The following is a 16,602-nucleotide window of genomic DNA, read 5'->3' on the forward strand; positions in this document are numbered from 1 at the left end:
AGTATAATGCTGTCAAAAGACCATTTCTAAGACTCACAACATTGTATTAATAGAATTAGCAGAAATCTTAGATACTGAATAGTTCACTCAATGTCTTTATTTGGTGGCTTAGAGGACTGAGGCTGAGAAAATCAAATGCCTTTCTCAAGGTCAGATAGCTATGTAATTTCAAAGACATGCTTACTAAGTTCCAGTGTAGTGCCTTTTCAACTACAGCAGCATACTTGAAACTTACTCATGGTGATCCAGTGAAGAACAAAATCTGCTCCTCTTTTGAGTCAGCACTCAGTAAGGCATATGGGTTGTATAACTTTTTGTTTTGATGTACTTTCACATTTACCAAAAAGTTATAAGCATAGTACTAGGAATTCCTAGCACCCTTAACCCCAAGTCACCAATTGTTTACATTCTGTTTCATTTATCATTCTTTCTGTATGTGTGTGTGTGTATGTGTATGTGTATATACACACACATATATATGTGTGTGTTTATGATTATTTCTGAATTGTTTGAAAATAAATTGAAGACATCTTATACCTTTTAAAATACTTGATTTATATTTCCTAAAAACAAGTCACATAACTGCATTAATAACATAATTATCAATGATCAAAATGAGAACATTTAAATTTGATAAAATAATATCTAATCCACAGTTTATATTTAATTTTTTATCAATTTTCCTAATAATGTGCTCTCTCTCCGTATTTTGTTTTGACTCAGAATTCAAGCCAGGCTCAAGCACTGTGTTGAGTTATCATGTCTAATTAGAACAGCAGAGGTCGTGCATAAATTTCAAGTGTGCAGTTCATGAGTTTAGACAGATGACTACACCCATGCAACTCATATCCCATAAAGATATGTCATTTCTATCGCCTTAGAGAGTCTCTGTGCCCCTTCCCATCCCCTTCAGAGTAGTCATTTTTCTGATTTCTATCACCATAGACTGGCTTGGCCTATTCTAGAACTTTATATAAATGGAATCATGAAGAGTATATTCCTGTATCTGGTTTCACTTACTTATTATAATAACTATGAAATTCATCTATGTGGTTATGTATATGTGCAGTTTTTCTTGTTATTGCTAATGGTATTTCACCGCATGATTTCTTTATCTACTCACTTGTTGATGAGCATCAGGTTATTTCTAATTGAGGTTAACATACATAAAACAGTTATAAGCATTTTTGTACAAACAGTTTTGTGAGCATATGGATTTCAGTTCTCTTGGTTAAGCTTTAATGATCAGAACGGTAAATTGTAGATAAAATTATGTTTAAATTTATAAGAAATTGCCAAACTTTCTATCAAAGTGGTTGTTTTATTTATGCTCTTACCAGCAATGTCTGAAAATTCTGGTTTTTCAGAGATATGGCTCCATATCCTGACCAACATTTGGTGTCATCAGCTGTCTTCAAATGTAGCCTTTCAAATGTTTATGTAATGATATTTCGTTTGATTTTAGTACACATTTCTTTGATAACTGACGGTTATGGGAATTTTCTGTAAGACTGTTGGAGATCTGTATATCTTCTTTGTAAAGAATTTATTTAATTTATTTTCATTTTCTATTTTTTTTGGTCTGTCTGTTAGTGAGTTGTAGAAATCATTATATATTATGGAAGTATGTCTTTCGGCAGATATATTTTTGTAAACATTTCAAACAATATCTGGCTTGTCTATTCTTTTTATAAATGATGTCTTCTGATGAGAAGAAGGTTTTACTTTTAATAATTTCTAAATTATACATTTTTATGGTTGTTATTTTTATATGCTTTCTAAAAAAAATTCAATCCCAGGTTGTGAATTTATTCTCCTGTGTTTTCTTCTAGAAGTGTTAGCTTTTAAATTTAGGCCTAATATTCATTTTGAATTAAGTTTTGTGTATAATACAAGGCAGGGAAAGCTCTTTGTTGTAAGTCTAGATTTTTATTACTTTAAAGAAAAGTTTCCCATATGTATTATCATTAAAAGTTTTTTGGATATTAAGAAAAACTTTTTGGGATGCTGTGCTGTGCTTAGTTGGGCTTCCCTGGTGGTTCACTTGGTAAAGAATGTTTTTTTGGATATTAAGAAAAACTTTTTGGCATAGAAGTGATTAAAACCAACTCAAGCTAGAGTTCAGTTCAGTTCAGTCACTCAGTTGTTTCCGACTCTTTGCAACCCTGTGGACTTCAGCACTCCAGGCTTCCCTGTCCATCAAGATAGAGTAGGTAAATGGGAATTTATCTGCTCACTTTGCTGGGAAGGCTAAGACATATCTCATAGGATTAAAGGAAGATACACACGGGCCAAGACTTCAGGAGCTGGATTAGGATGGGCATTCCAGGGCTCTCTCTAGGCTTTTCTCACATCTGCTTATCTCTGCATTATTTCATTGTGAAGACCACTGTCTTCTAAGGCCAGGGGAGATAAATGATTTCAGCCTCATTCATCCGAGATGGTCATGCTTTCAGTGTCACTAAAGTTGTTCTAAAGAAGAACTTGACTTGGCAGTGCTTCAGTCACACACTCCCTTCCTGGGGTGGTCACTGTTGCTAGGGAGCTCCGGACCTAGGCATAGTCAAGTCTAGGCCAGCATGTGGCCGTGGGATGGTGCTGCCACTGGAAAAACCATAGCCTTGACTAGACTGACCTTAGTCGGCAAAGTAATGTCTCTGCTTTTGAATATGCTGTCTAGGTTGGTCATAAATTTTCTTACAAGGAGCAAGCGTCTTTTAATTTCATGGCTGCAATCACCATCTGCAGTGATTTGGAGCCCAAAAAATTGAAGTCTGACACTGTTTCCACTGTTTCCCCATCTATTTCCCATGAAGCAATGGAACCGGATGCCATGATCTTCGTTTTCTGAATGTTGAGCTTTAAGCCAACTTTTTCACTCTCCTCTTTCACTTTCATCAAGAGGCTTTTGAGTTCCTCTTAACTTTCTGCCATAAACGTGGTGTTATCTGCATATCTGAGGTTATTGATATTTCTCCCGGCAATCTTGATTCCAGCTTGTGTTTCTTCCAGTCCAGCGTTTCTCATGATGTACTCTGCATAGAAGTTAAATAAGCAGGGTGACAATACACAGCCTTGACATACTCCTTTTCCTATTTGGAACCAGTCTGTTGTTCCACATCCAGTTCTAACTGTTGCTTCCTGACCTGCATACAGATTTCTCAAGAGGCAGGTCAGGCGGTCTGGTATTCCCATCTCTCTCAGAATTTTCCACAGTTTATTGTGATCCACACAGTCAAAGGCTTTGGCATAGTCAATAAAGCAGAAATAGATGTTTTTCTGGAACTCTCTTGCTTTTTCCATGATCCAGTAGATGTTGGCAATTTGATCTCTGGTTCCTCTACCTTTTCTAAAACCAGCTTGAACATCAGGAAGTTCATGGTTCATGTATTGCTGAAGCCTGGCTTGGAGAATTTTGAGCATTACTTTACTAGCCTGTGAGATGAGTGCAATTGTGCAGTAGTTTGAGCATTCTTTGGCATTGCCTTTCTTTGGGATTGGAATGAAAACTGACCTTTTCCAGTCCTGTGGCCACTGCTGAGTTTTCCAAATTTGCTGGCATATTGAGTGCAGCACTTTCACAGCATCATCTTTCAGGATTTGAAACAGCTCAACTGGAATTCCATCACCTCCACTAGCTTTGTTCATAGTGATGCTTTCTAAGGCCCACTTGACTTCACATTCCAGGATGTCTGGCTCTAGATTAGAGATCACACCATCATGATTATCTAGGTCATGAACATCTTTTTTGTACAGTTCTTCTGTGTATTCTTGCCACCTCTTCTTAATATCTTCTGCTTCTGTTAGGTCCAGACCATTTCTGTCCTTTATCGAGCCCATCTTTGCATGAAATGTTCCCTTGATATCTCTAATTTTCTTAAAGAGCTCTCTAGTCTTTCCCATTCTGTTGTTTTCCTCTATTTCTTTGCATTGATCACTGAAGAAGGCTTTCTTATCTCTTCTTACTATTCTTTGGAACTCTGCATTCAGATGCTTATATCTTTCCTTTTCTCCTTTGTTTTTTGCTTCTCTTCTTTTCACAGCTATTTGTAAGGCTTCCCCAGACAGCCATTTTGCTTTTTGCATTTCTTTTCCATGGGGATGGTCTTGATCCCTGTCTCCTGTACAGTGTCATGAACCTCAGTCCATAGTTCATCAGGCACTCTATCAGATCTAGGCCCTTAAATCTATTTCTCACTTCCACTGTATAATCATAAGGGATTTGATTTAGGTCATACCTGAATGGTCTAGCGGTTTTCCCTACTTTCTTCAATTTGAGTCTGAATTTGGTAATAAGGAGTTCATGATCTGAGCCACAGTCAGCTCCTGGTCTTGTTTTCATTGACTGTATAGAGCTTCTCCATCTTTGGCTGCAAAGAATATAGTCAATCTGATATTGGTGTCGACCATCTGGTGATGTCCATGTGTAGAGTCTTCTCTTATGTTGTTGGAAGAGGGTGTTTGCTGTGACCAGTGCATTTTCTTGGCAAAACTATTAGTCTTTGCCCTGCTTCATTCCACATTCCAAGGCCAAATTTGCCTGTTACTCCAGGTGTTTCTTGACTTCCTGCTTTTGCATTCCAGTCCCCTATAATGAAAAGGACATCTTTTTTGGGTGTTCGTTCTAAAAGGTCTTGTAGGTCTTCATAGAACCGTTCAACTTCAGTTTCTTCAGCGTTACTGGTTGGGGCATACACTTGGATAACTGTGATATTGAATGGTTTGCCTTGGAGACGAACAGAGATCCTTCTTTCTTTTTTGAGATTGCATCCAAGTACTGCATTTCTGACTCTTTTGTTGACCATGATGGCTACTCCATTTCTTCTGAGGGATTCATGCCCGCAGTAGTAGATATAATGGTCATCTGAGTTAAATTCACCCATTCTAGTCCATTTTAGTTTGCTGATTCCTAGAATGTCGACATTCACTCTTGCCATCTCCTGTTTGACCACTTCCAATTTGCCTTGATTCATGGACCTGACATTCCAGGTTCCTATGCAATATTGCTCTTTATAGCATCGGACCTTGCTTCTATCAACAGTCACATCCACAGCTGGGTATTGTTTTTGCTTTGGCTCCATCCCTTCATTCTTTCTAGAGTTATTTCTCCACTGATCTCCAGTAGCATATTGGCACCTACTGACCTGGGGAGTTCCTCTTTCAGTATCCTATCATTTTGCCTTTTCATGCTGTTCATGGGGTTCAAGGCAAGAATACTGAAGTGGTTTGCCATTCCCTTCTCCAGTGGACCACATTCTATCAGACCTCTCCACCATGACCCAACCGTCTTGGGTTGCCCCGCGGGCATGGCTTGGTTTCATTGAGTTAGACAAGGCTGTGGTCCTAGTGTGATTAGATTGACTAGTTTTCTGTGAGAATGGTTTCAGTGTATCTGCCCTCTGATGCCCTCTTGCAACACCTGCCATCTTACTTAGGTTTCTCTTACCTTGGGCGTGGGGTATCTCTTCAGGGCTGCTCCAGCAAAGCACAGCCGCTGCTCCTTACCTTGGATGAGGGGTATCTCCTTACTGCCACCCTTCCTGACCTTCAACGTTACTTGACCAAAAAAAAAAAAAAAGAAATGGTTCTTACTGGAAATCATTAAGCACCTCAAGGCTTGCATTTGAAGGAAAAACATTGAGAGTTCATTGTAGACAATGACTATATCAGGCAAAGTTGGCTACTTGTATAATATTTTCTTTAAAGTGTGATTAAATTAAAAGCTGGCCCCCCCATAGAGAGCCTTGATATGATAATGCAGTCGACAGCATATCTGATTTTCCCGGGTTGACTTCATTAAAGAAGTCTGACATCAAAAGTATTTTTTAGACAGGCTTTTCTTTAAGTATAAAAATGTGGCCATCAGGAGACAGAGATGGAGGAACTCTGCCCAGAGGTTATTTTCCTGTTGTGAGAGGAAGACGCAGCTGGGGCATTCTCCTGGCCTTAGCCTGTCTTTCTCAGCATCCCATTTGCTTCAGCTTTGCTCTCTTCCCTCTGCACACTGTGTATGAAAGCTCATCTCTATTGCAGCCATTGTTCCCCCATCCTCTAGATTTATAATCTCAAAGTTTCTTTCCTTTGTTCCCTGAGACTGTTTTTCAAAATAAAATTTTACTGATGAAAACTAAACTAGGAGTAAGGGAGGGGAAGGACACACAAAGTCCTAAAAATTGAGATGTTTATAAAATTTCCTTTCTGATCCTTTATTTAAGAGTCTTGTCAAAGATGGAGTTAGTTAATGTAAAACAAAGGACATTCAACTCCTGTTTTCTGTTCCCTGCTTAGATCTGTTTGCTTTGTTTTTGTGGCCATATGATGCAATACTACTTGCCATATTAGAACTCTCATCTCAGAGCGCTCTAAGTTTTTTCCATTAAAAGAAGTTGACTTCCTTGCTTGTTTCCACAGCATGTTTACTAAAATTGGAATGCTACGTGGCCCCTGCAAATTTGTGAGGTGTTTAATATTTTTATGTAATGTATAGCATGGTGATGAGAGCTGATAATACTGTATTACATATTTGAAAAAGCGTCTGCCTACAATGTGGGAGACCCAGGTTCGATCCTTGGGTTGGAAAGATCCTCTGGAGAAGGAAATGGCAACTCACTCCAGTACTCTTGCCTGGAAAATCCCCTGGTGGGCTGCAGTCCATGGGGTCACAAAGAGTCGGACACAACTGAGTGACTTTACTTTATCACAAGAAAAATAAATTTGTAACTATATATTAAGGTTGATGTTAACTTGATTTCTTACAGTGATCATTTTGCAGTCTTTACAAATATTGATTTTGTACAACAGAGACTAATATGTTCTATCAATTAGACCTCAATTAAAAGAGAAAAAGTAAGTTGATTTTCTTATCTTTTCTCATTTCAAATGGCATTCTCTCTTGGGGGACACCTGAGTTTCTATTTTCTGTTGGAGGGATATTATCAGTTCTTGGTTTATTTATAGAATCAAAGTAACAAAGAGTCTCTCTCTCCTTTTTGTATGTGATTGATTGGTTGTGACTGTCTAGAGTGCTGAATTGAGAAAGCATCTGGAAGTGCATCTAGGTTCCTCAGGAAGAGAATTGTGACTAATTAATAATGTCTTTCATGAGCTTAAGAGTAGCAATATAGTTGCCATGTATCTGCCTTTTCTGTTGGTTCTATCAGGGGTAAAGCATTTGTTTTAATTTGATTTTTGTTTCTGCTCACCCTTGGGAATTCCAGTGGTTCTCTACTTTTTTTTTTTCCTTCTAATTCCTTGGAGACTGGTGTGTCAGTAGGAACACATCTAAATATATATTAGAATGTTTTTCTCCCAATTGAATGAAAACCTCCTTAAGAGGTAGCAGATTCTCTCTACAAAGTATGTCATTAAACATACAATAAACACAAAGTAAATATTTAAACTGTTTTTTCAAGTGAATATGGAAACATTGAAGCTTAAAATATAAAACATAGGTTGACATTCTGATCCACACCAACAGGTACATAATTTTCTATTTTTGTCTGTTCTCTGTTGTTTTGAACAATTTAATTTCAAATGAATCAAGGAGCAGGATATTTAGTGATTCTTCAGGAAAATAACTGCACATTTACAAAATTATTACTGCTAAATTTTCCCCTGGTATGCTCTTCTGGTGACTATTTTAAACTTTGTATTCATGACTGTTGTACATTATTCAATTCCCCTGCTTTCTTCACACTTAGACTCTTCAGTTTTAAGAAGAAATATTTCTTCTTAACATCCAGTGAGAAAAAAATGGGAGTTCCCTTTGCTCAACAATTTCTGAAGTTTGGTTTAGCTTTAAGCCACTAAAATCTTAGGTGAAGGAATTTGGACTGGAGCCCTTTTATTGGTGTGGAAGTGTTAGTAGCTCAGTTGTGTCCAACTCTTTGTGACCCCATGGACTACAGCCCTCTAGGCTCCTCTGTCAATGGGATTCTCCAAGCAAGAATACTAGAGTGGGTTGCTGTTCTTTTCTCCAGTGGATCTTCTAACCCAGGGATTGACCCAGGTCTTCCACATTGTAGGCAGATCCTTTACTGTCTGAGCCATCAGGGAAGCCCCTTCATTGACATATATAATAATATAAAAAAGTTTAGGATTTTTGCACTGTACTCTGGGGAACCTTGAGGGCTCTGAGGTCCATTCATTTAGGCCCCCAAAACTGACTGATGGATTGATTTCTTTATTTCTTCATTCACTTACATTTATTCAACAAACCTTTGAGTATTTAGCATATTCTAATTAGTATTTAGAGGAGTGGCGGGGGTGGAGGGGAAGGTTTCAGGGAGCCCATATCTTCCATGAGTTATGCTGTAGGGGACTGAACAGTAATAAGCATATGGCCGCATGTGATAAAGGCTCAGTCCAGAGTGACATGGAAGCTCATGGAAGGGAAAAATCAGACTGGGGACAGCAGTAGCTCTAGGGGAGCCTATCTAGAGGAGCTGAGGGATGGAGAGAAGTTAAATGAAAACAACCATGTGTGAAACCCAAGGTCCTTTCAAGAGATTTTTAGAAAAAATTCAATTACTTCCTGAAAAACAGATTTGGCCTCTTGGAATTTATCTCGAATATAAAACAATCTCCATTAGATCCACTGTAATATGGGACTTAGAGTGCTGATTGCCTTGTAGGTATCACAGTTTGATTTAGTTTTCTGATGGAGTGGTAGAGGGTGAAGGACAGAAAGTGAACTGTTTTTCATTCATCAGTTTTCTTTAGTTAGCAGTTACTTAGGCTACTAAGATTTAATTCTTTAAATTGTTTTTTGCACATTCTTTGCAAATGTAACGATCTCAGTTCGTTTCCAAGGCAAACCATTCAACATCACAGTAATCCAAGTCTATACCCCAACTGTTAATACTGAAGAAGCTTCAGTTGAACAGTTCTATGAAGACCCATTAGACCTTCTAGAACTAAGCACACACAGACACAGAAGAAGTCCTTTTCATCATAAAGGATTGGAATACAAAAGTAATGTACATGTACATTGTAAATAGCATGTGTAGATGTGTGTATTCGTATGTGTGTATTCGTAGGCATGCACATGTGTGTGAGCACATGCATATATGCGTGTATGTGAGTATATACACATCATATGTTTATTCTGCGTGTTTTTGTTGTGTGAACCATTACCTATAGGAAGGTTATATGCTAGCATTTAGGCATGTTGTTGTTTAATTCCTAAGTCATGTCCAACTCTTTGTGATAACATGGACTCAGCCTGCCAGGCTTCCTCTGCCCATGGAATTTTCCAGGCAAGAATACTGGAGTGTGTCGCCATTTCCAGGGCATCTTCCCAACCTAGGGATCGAACCCATATCTCCTGCATTGGCAAGCATGTTCTTTACCACTGAATCACCAAGGAAGTCCAGCATTTAGGCATACAGCTCAGTAAAATGTACTACCGCTTGACAAACCAGCATGTTAGCAACAGCTACAAGACATCTTTTTTTTAATAAGAAAGGTTAGAACTCAGATAAATATTGGTCCTCTGTAGTTATACTTCATGTAGAGTGCAATCACATTCATTTTACAAAGGTGTTAGGTTCCAATATCAACACAAATGGTGACAATTAGATATGAACAAAACAACTCTCAAAAGTCACATAAATCACTCACAAATTGCAGTACTTGGCCAACTTTGCCAGTTTTATATCTGTTTGTTTGTTTGTTTTCTCATAGCAATGGAATAGATCCCTATTTTTTTGAACAACAGTGGGGAGTTTGTGTTGAGCAGCCATGTGGTATGAAATTTATGTACGCAGAGGCTCTGGGATCACGCGTGCACTGAGACGCACTCTCCCCACCAGAGCTCAGGGAGCTGACACTTGCTGTGAAAATGCACCTCCTGTCTGTCCCACACACGTGGGAGCACATGTTCTCTCTTTTCCTCTAGCTTCCTTCTCTTCTGCTTTTCTCTTGTGTTTCCTGAACTAGTCTTGGAGGTAAATTCAAACACATTGCAACTCTATATCATATGGCATTCTATTTATAAACATCTTTGTGCATTCATATATACATATATATATATATTTGTTGAAACAAAGTTACAAATATAAATACCTATGTGTGTGGCTATTGGCATCTAGAAAATTCTGTTAAGAGCATGAAATTCATCTCTGATTGCTTCATATAACATTTTCATGTGTTCCTAGTCCATCTGATTGCAAAAAGAACCATACAAGTAGATACACAAACCAGTTTCCACTGCTGGAAAATAATTTAAAGCTGTGATCCCATCATATGAGGGGATTTTTTTTAAGCCCCAGCATGGTACAGTAGCTATCATTAAGGTTGTAAAGATACAAGTTAACTTAATTATGTTTTTGTTTTAGTTTAGGGTAACCATTTATTTATATTATTGTTATGTTACTTTGCTAAACACTGAGGTCATTGGTCCTGCTGGAAATCTCATGTACTACCCAGCTGCCATAGCCTGACCACAAGAAAAATACTTTCCCAGTGCAGATTCATTTAAACATTCTCTCAGAATCCGAGTGAGTGAACCATACGTTCCTTCATGCAAAACCAGAATTGATTACATGTATTTCCTGCCAAGGAAAAGGAAGTTTTGAATTTCTTTAGTAAGGGCAATTTCAGGTTCACTTCAGTTTGATGATTTTGACGTTGTGTTTAAGTACAATTTTCATACTAATGGAAGTCTCCTGTGTCCAAGGTGGGGGGGAAATTAAGTTCTTAAAGTAGACCATATTCTTTAAGGCATTAAATGCAAAATTACAACTTTCTGAAATACTCTTTGTAGGAATTCTATTGTGATTGTTACATGGCTTCACTCCTTGACTGGACAGTTATTTACTGAATAGCAAGTAAGCACTGGATATATTGCAGTGAGAAGAAGGAAGTGCTTGAATTGATGAAGTTTATGGGACCCTGAAGGGGTGATCAGCAGTAAACAGCTAAAGAAACCGCAATTTAGAGAAGTGTCAGGAAGACAGAAGACAGAGTTCAGGGAGAGACAATAACAAAGAGCAAGTGTTAGTCTTCTAGTCGTGCCCAACTCTGCAACCCCCATGGACTGTATCCCACCAGGCTCCTCTGTCCATGGGATTCTCCAGGCAAGAACACTGGAGTGGGGAGCCATTCCCTTTTCCAGGGGCTCTTCCCAACCCAGGGATCAGATTCAGGCCTCCTGCATTGCAGGCAGATTCCTTATCATCTGAGCCACCTGAGAAGCAGAGAATAACAAGAAGGAAGCTGATTTGCTAGGTGATTAGTAGTGACAGTTGGAGGAAGTAGGTTTCAGGCTGAGACTTAAAGGATGAGAAGAGATGGACCATGTAAAGTTAAGAGAATGAGGCAGAGCAGGCTAGGTGGAGATCAGCAATCATTAAAACTCAAGGCATTAAAGGAGCTTCTGTGTTTTCAGAACTGAAAGTAAGCTGGTGTTACTATACTGTTCAGAGCTTTAAAATGTGTATGTTATGGGGGGAAGTGTGAAGGAGGTAGAATGAGATTAGATTACGTTGGTAAACACGTGCCAGATGATTCAGAACCTTCTATACCATGTTTAAGACTCCAGATTTTAAAATAAGTACAGTAGGAACAAATCAAAATTTTACATGTAGAGAATCATTGTCTAATTTAATGTTTCAGAGCTCACTTTGGCTATTTTGTGGAGAAGGAAATGTGTGAGCATGTGCCTATGTGTTCATGTTTGTGGTTAAAAATGGGAGCAATGAGCCTGGTTGCTGGGCTATTAGAATCATCTAATCAAAGACAGTGGTGGCGTGGGTTATAGAATGGAGATGGAGATGGAATCAACTGGATAGATTTGAAATATCTTTTGGATGTATAACTTTCTGAATTTACAGATACATTTGATGTTCAGGGTGAAGAGGAATCAGGAATCTAAAATGATCACTTTTTTTTTTTTCCTATCTGGGCATATCATGGTAGCCTTTACTAAGATCAGGTTTTGAGCAAGATCAGGTTTCAGAAGGAGATCATATTCACTCTTAGATATCTAGCACCAAGCCTATTGCAAAATTTATTAATTCATCAAACATTGATTGAGCTTCACCATATGTCAGATGTTATACTAAGTATTGAGGATATCTGGTGTCCTTATGCTTATGGAATTACAGAGATGGTAGATTTCAGAGTGCAAGAAGGGACCATAGCTGGAAATCATCCAGTCCAACATCCTTATTTTAAAGATGAAGGGTAGAATTTGAAGCTTTTGATTTTTGCAGAAATATCAAGACTCCTCTATAAAAATTATGGTTATCTTAGTAAAACTTAACTTCATTCAATCAAAATAACTGTGGTATTATTTTCCCTTAGGGATATGATACAATCTGTTTTCATTTCTGTTTTAATGATTGTTACAATTAGTACCATTGAAATACTTTCTGATGCAATCTGAAGTCATGAAAATTTGGGCACTGTAGCCAGGGGTTCAGTGAGAGATGCTATCATTGGTTTGACTAGCTTATAAACAACATATGCAAGAAGAAGAATAAACCACATTCAAATGTGCACACATTTTTTACTAAGGATTAATAGGAGACAAATGTGGAATTGGGCACTTCTATTTTTTATATTATTGATGGTAGGTTGCTAATTATCTTGAAGCATTTCAGAAGAGATTTTTCAAATTAAACAGAAAGTATTAACATGAAAAAGAAATAAAGGGCTGGAAAGAAAAAAAAAACTTGTTGTGCAATGAATTCTAGATTTTTATGTGTGCATGTGGGTGTGTGTGTTGAAATGTTTGTTTTAAGGACTTATTCAATTTGTATGTTATGATATTTGGTTAAAGAATTAATAGGTGATGATGAAATAGCAAGCTGTGTAGATGTGAATGGTTTAAATGCCAGGAAATGAAAAAAGATTATTTAGGGTGGTCTAAATATGCATTGCCGTTGTTCAGTAACTAAGTCGTGTTCAACTCTTTGTGACCCTGTGGACTGCAGCATGCCAGGCTTCCCCTGCCTTTCACTATCTCCTGAAGTTGGCTCAGATTCATGTGCATTGAGTCAGTGATGCTATCTAATCATCTCATCCTCTGCCACCCTCTTCTCTTTTTGCCTTCAGTCTTTTCCAGCATCAGAGTCTTTCCCAGTGAGTCAGCTCTTCACATCAGGTGGCTTAAGTATTGGAGCTTCAGCATCAGTCCTTCCAATGAATACTCAGGGTTGATTTCATTTAGGATTGGTTGGCTTTATCTCCTTGCAGTCCAAGGAACCCTCAAGAGTCTTCTTCAGCACCACAATTTGAAAACATCCATTCTTAGGCACTCAGCCTTCTTTATGGTTCAACTCTGACATTAGTACATGACTACTGGAAAAACCAGAGCTTTGACTCTACAAACCTTTGCTGGCAAAGTGATATTTCTGCTTTTTAACATGCTGCATATGTCTGTCATAGCTTTCCTTCCAAGGAGCTTACTTATTATCTATATTAAGTTACAGCATTCACTGTTCATTTAGAGTGAGGTTTACTTGGCTATTTACACTAGGTCAAATACTATGAAAGAAAAGGGATGAAAGATCCTGCCCTAAGGGCAGAACAAACTGGAAGCATCAGGCATGATCCAGGCTGCTCACACAACATGCACACACATGATGGGAGACTGTTTCTTGCTGGGAGTGGTGATTGCCAAGGGAAAGCCCTATGGAGCAAAGGAAGTTTCAAGATGTTTTGTAGAGATGAGAGCCTGTTCATCCAGAAGGTGTTTCAGGATACGAAAGGGAAAAGTGGGTACTAAATGAAACAGATGGCAGTCAGTGACCTACATGAGGCTTAAAAGTAGTTTGAGGAGATGAAAGCAAGGCTGGAACTAGATTGGAATACATATGGAAGAGGCAGAACTCCTTAGAGGATGGTTGAAATGATCAAAATAAGAAGTATTTAGAATGAGAGCTCTTCTTCAGCCCCTGTAACTGGAATGGCAGGACTGAATTCAAAGATATAATTATATATTAATATATGCATATTATGTATATGATTGATAATTGTAATTATAATTAATGAACATTAGTATGATGTTATGTATTACACATATTTTATATAATATAATATATATATGGAGTCTAGATAGATGGTACTGATGAACCTATTTGCAAGGCAAAAATAGAGATGCACATGTAGAAATTGAACAAAGACACAGGGAGCGGGGAAGGGGAGGGTGGGCCAAACCGGGAGAATAGCATTGACATACATACGCTACTATGTGTAAAACAGATAGCTATTGGGAAGCTGCTGTATAGCACAGGGAACTTCGCTCTGTGATGACTTAGAGGGGTTGGATAAAGGCAGGGGGTGAGAGAGAGGCTCAAGAGGGAGGGGATATATGCATGTTGAGTGTTAGTTATTCAGTTGTGTCTGACTCTTTGTGATCCCATGGACTGTAAACTGCACCAGGCTCCTCTGTCCATGGGATTCTCCAGGCAAGAATCCTGAAGTGGATTGCCATTCCCTTCTCCCGGGGATCCTCCCGACCCAGGGATTGAATCCAGGTCTCCTGCATTGCAGGTGCATTCTTTACTGTCTGAGCCCGCCAGGGAAGCATACACAAAGCTGATTCATGTTGTTGTAAGAAGAAACTAACACAACATTGCAAACCAATTGTACTCCAACTAAAAAGAAACAAATAAAATGGGAGGAAAAAGGAAAGAAACCAGGACAGGGCAAGTGTTGACGCCTGGCCACTACTGGGCAGGGAAGACAGAATGTACAAGAGATGAGCAGCAGCCGGCACCCCAGGGGCAGGTGCTGTTCCATGAGCACATGCGGGGAGACTTGGTCAGTGACTAGGTCCTGCCTTGGCATCAGCAGCTTCAGGTCCTCTGACCTCACATCTTGGGGCCAGCATGAGCAGCATATACCTCCAGGTCATCACAGAGATGCTGGAAATATTTGTCCGGGCATTTCCCCCACCATCTCCATAGCCTTCTCCTCCATGCGCGTCTTAGCATAGAAGCTGAAGTGTTTCTCATAGTGCTTCAGTTACAGAGGTCCAATGATGAAAGTGTTGATCCTTGTACCTTCAAGGAAAAAATGTAGATAGTTGAAGGCTGACAATTGAAACTTCGTGGAGTATACTAGACTTGTATATATACAAATTAATTGAAAAATTCGTGGTGAAAATAAAGACTAGGTAGAAAGACAACTTGTTTTCTGGAATTAAGCTGAAAAAATAGAAGCTTTGGCATCATATGCCAGCACAGAATTATTCTATGTTTTATTAATTAATCTGTATCCTTATATCCTCAAGAAAGACACAAGAGTCAGAGTGCAGTTTTCACTTCATGAAAAATGCTTAGGAATAAACATTAGCAAAAGCCTGCAGGAAGCCTTTGGGATAGGAAAATGTCTTTTGTTCTTAACTACTTTTCCCTGGCTCTTCCAGAAAACCAGCTTCTTAGCATCTCACCTGTAGATTAATATTGGCTCTAAGATAAACTCATATGCTTGATATGTACAGTGTGTGTGGCCTTGTGTTCCTTCCCACGTAACCTTGAAATTTTCTTCATCATGCAGTTGACTGGAACATACCACCACTCCAGAAGTCTGAAGGAGACTCACTGGCCAAGTTGGGCTATTTTTCATTTGTTTGCATTTTTCCTCAACTTTTTCAGCTACACTAATTCTTGACCAGCCAAAGAAACTCTCAAGGGGATGCTCTGGGAGAGGGAGGCAGAGACAGCTTGAGAAATTCTCACATATGTAAAACAAATGCCTTCCATTGAGGTTTTTAAAATAGTGCCTCTAAACTTTAACATGTGTCAGACTAAGTTTGCTCAAATACTCACAGGCTTGCACTAGCAGGCTCCAATCAGTGCACACCAGACACGGAGGCCCATTATCACGAGAGTCCTGGCTTTTTTTTTTTTTAAGGTGGTTTTTAGTTTGTCTTCAAATATTGCCTCTTGTGACCGTGGTATAGTGGTGAGCATAGCTGCCTCCTCCAACTTCTTAACACATCACATCTAGAACTTTCCTATTCTTTAATTCTACTTTGGGAAAAAGAGATATTATCACATAGTTGACTAGCTCATTTAGGGAAGACACGAGGAACTCTGTCCAAGTTTCCTCCAGGAATATTGTTGTCACATTTGTGGTTTGCTTCCAGAAATTTGGAATGTGAGTTGATGTATATTTTTCACTATTCCTCCAGCTTTTTTTTTTTTTTAAGGGACAGGTAATTTAAGAGGGGGTTGGCTATATCAGAGCACCTTATTTTTGTTGTTTTTTGTTTGCTACATAGGAAAGTCCATCAGCTTCATAATGGAGGAGACCAATGACTCCATGGAGAACTCCCCGCAAGGCCCAGGGAGGAACAATGCTGTGAAGTGTGGGTGGCTGAGGAAGCAAGGAGGCTTTGTCAAGACTTGGCATACCCGTTGGTTTGTGCTCAAGGGTGATCAGCTCTATTACTTCAAAGACGAAGATGAAACCAAGCCCTTGGTAAGTAGGAGAAAATAAAAAGCACTGGAGTGCTTAGTAGCCTAAGAAGTGATGGGGTTTGCTAGAAACTGTTGGAGACTGATGTCATCTCCATCTCCCTGCTCTCCTTTGGTTCACTGGCAGCTTTCACACTTTTACTCATGGTTTACTTTGGTTCAGGAGGATAAA

General features: G+C 38.8%; 1 protein-coding gene across 1 annotated transcript in view; it reads left to right on the forward strand.

Annotated features, from left to right (window-relative positions):
- ARHGAP24 (Rho GTPase activating protein 24) overlaps positions 1-16,602 on the forward strand; it is a 568,165-nt gene that overhangs the window by 82,825 nt on the left and 468,738 nt on the right. The window contains exon 2 of the mRNA XM_005681855.3: positions 16,235-16,434. Within this exon, the coding sequence (XP_005681912.1) occupies positions 16,255-16,434 (180 nt within the window). The 5' untranslated portion in view covers positions 16,235-16,254. The remainder of the gene's footprint in view (positions 1-16,234; positions 16,435-16,602) is intronic.

Source organism: Capra hircus, chromosome 6 (assembly GCF_001704415.2).
Source record: "Capra hircus breed San Clemente chromosome 6, ASM170441v1, whole genome shotgun sequence".
Lineage (NCBI taxonomy): Eukaryota > Metazoa > Chordata > Mammalia > Artiodactyla > Bovidae > Capra > Capra hircus.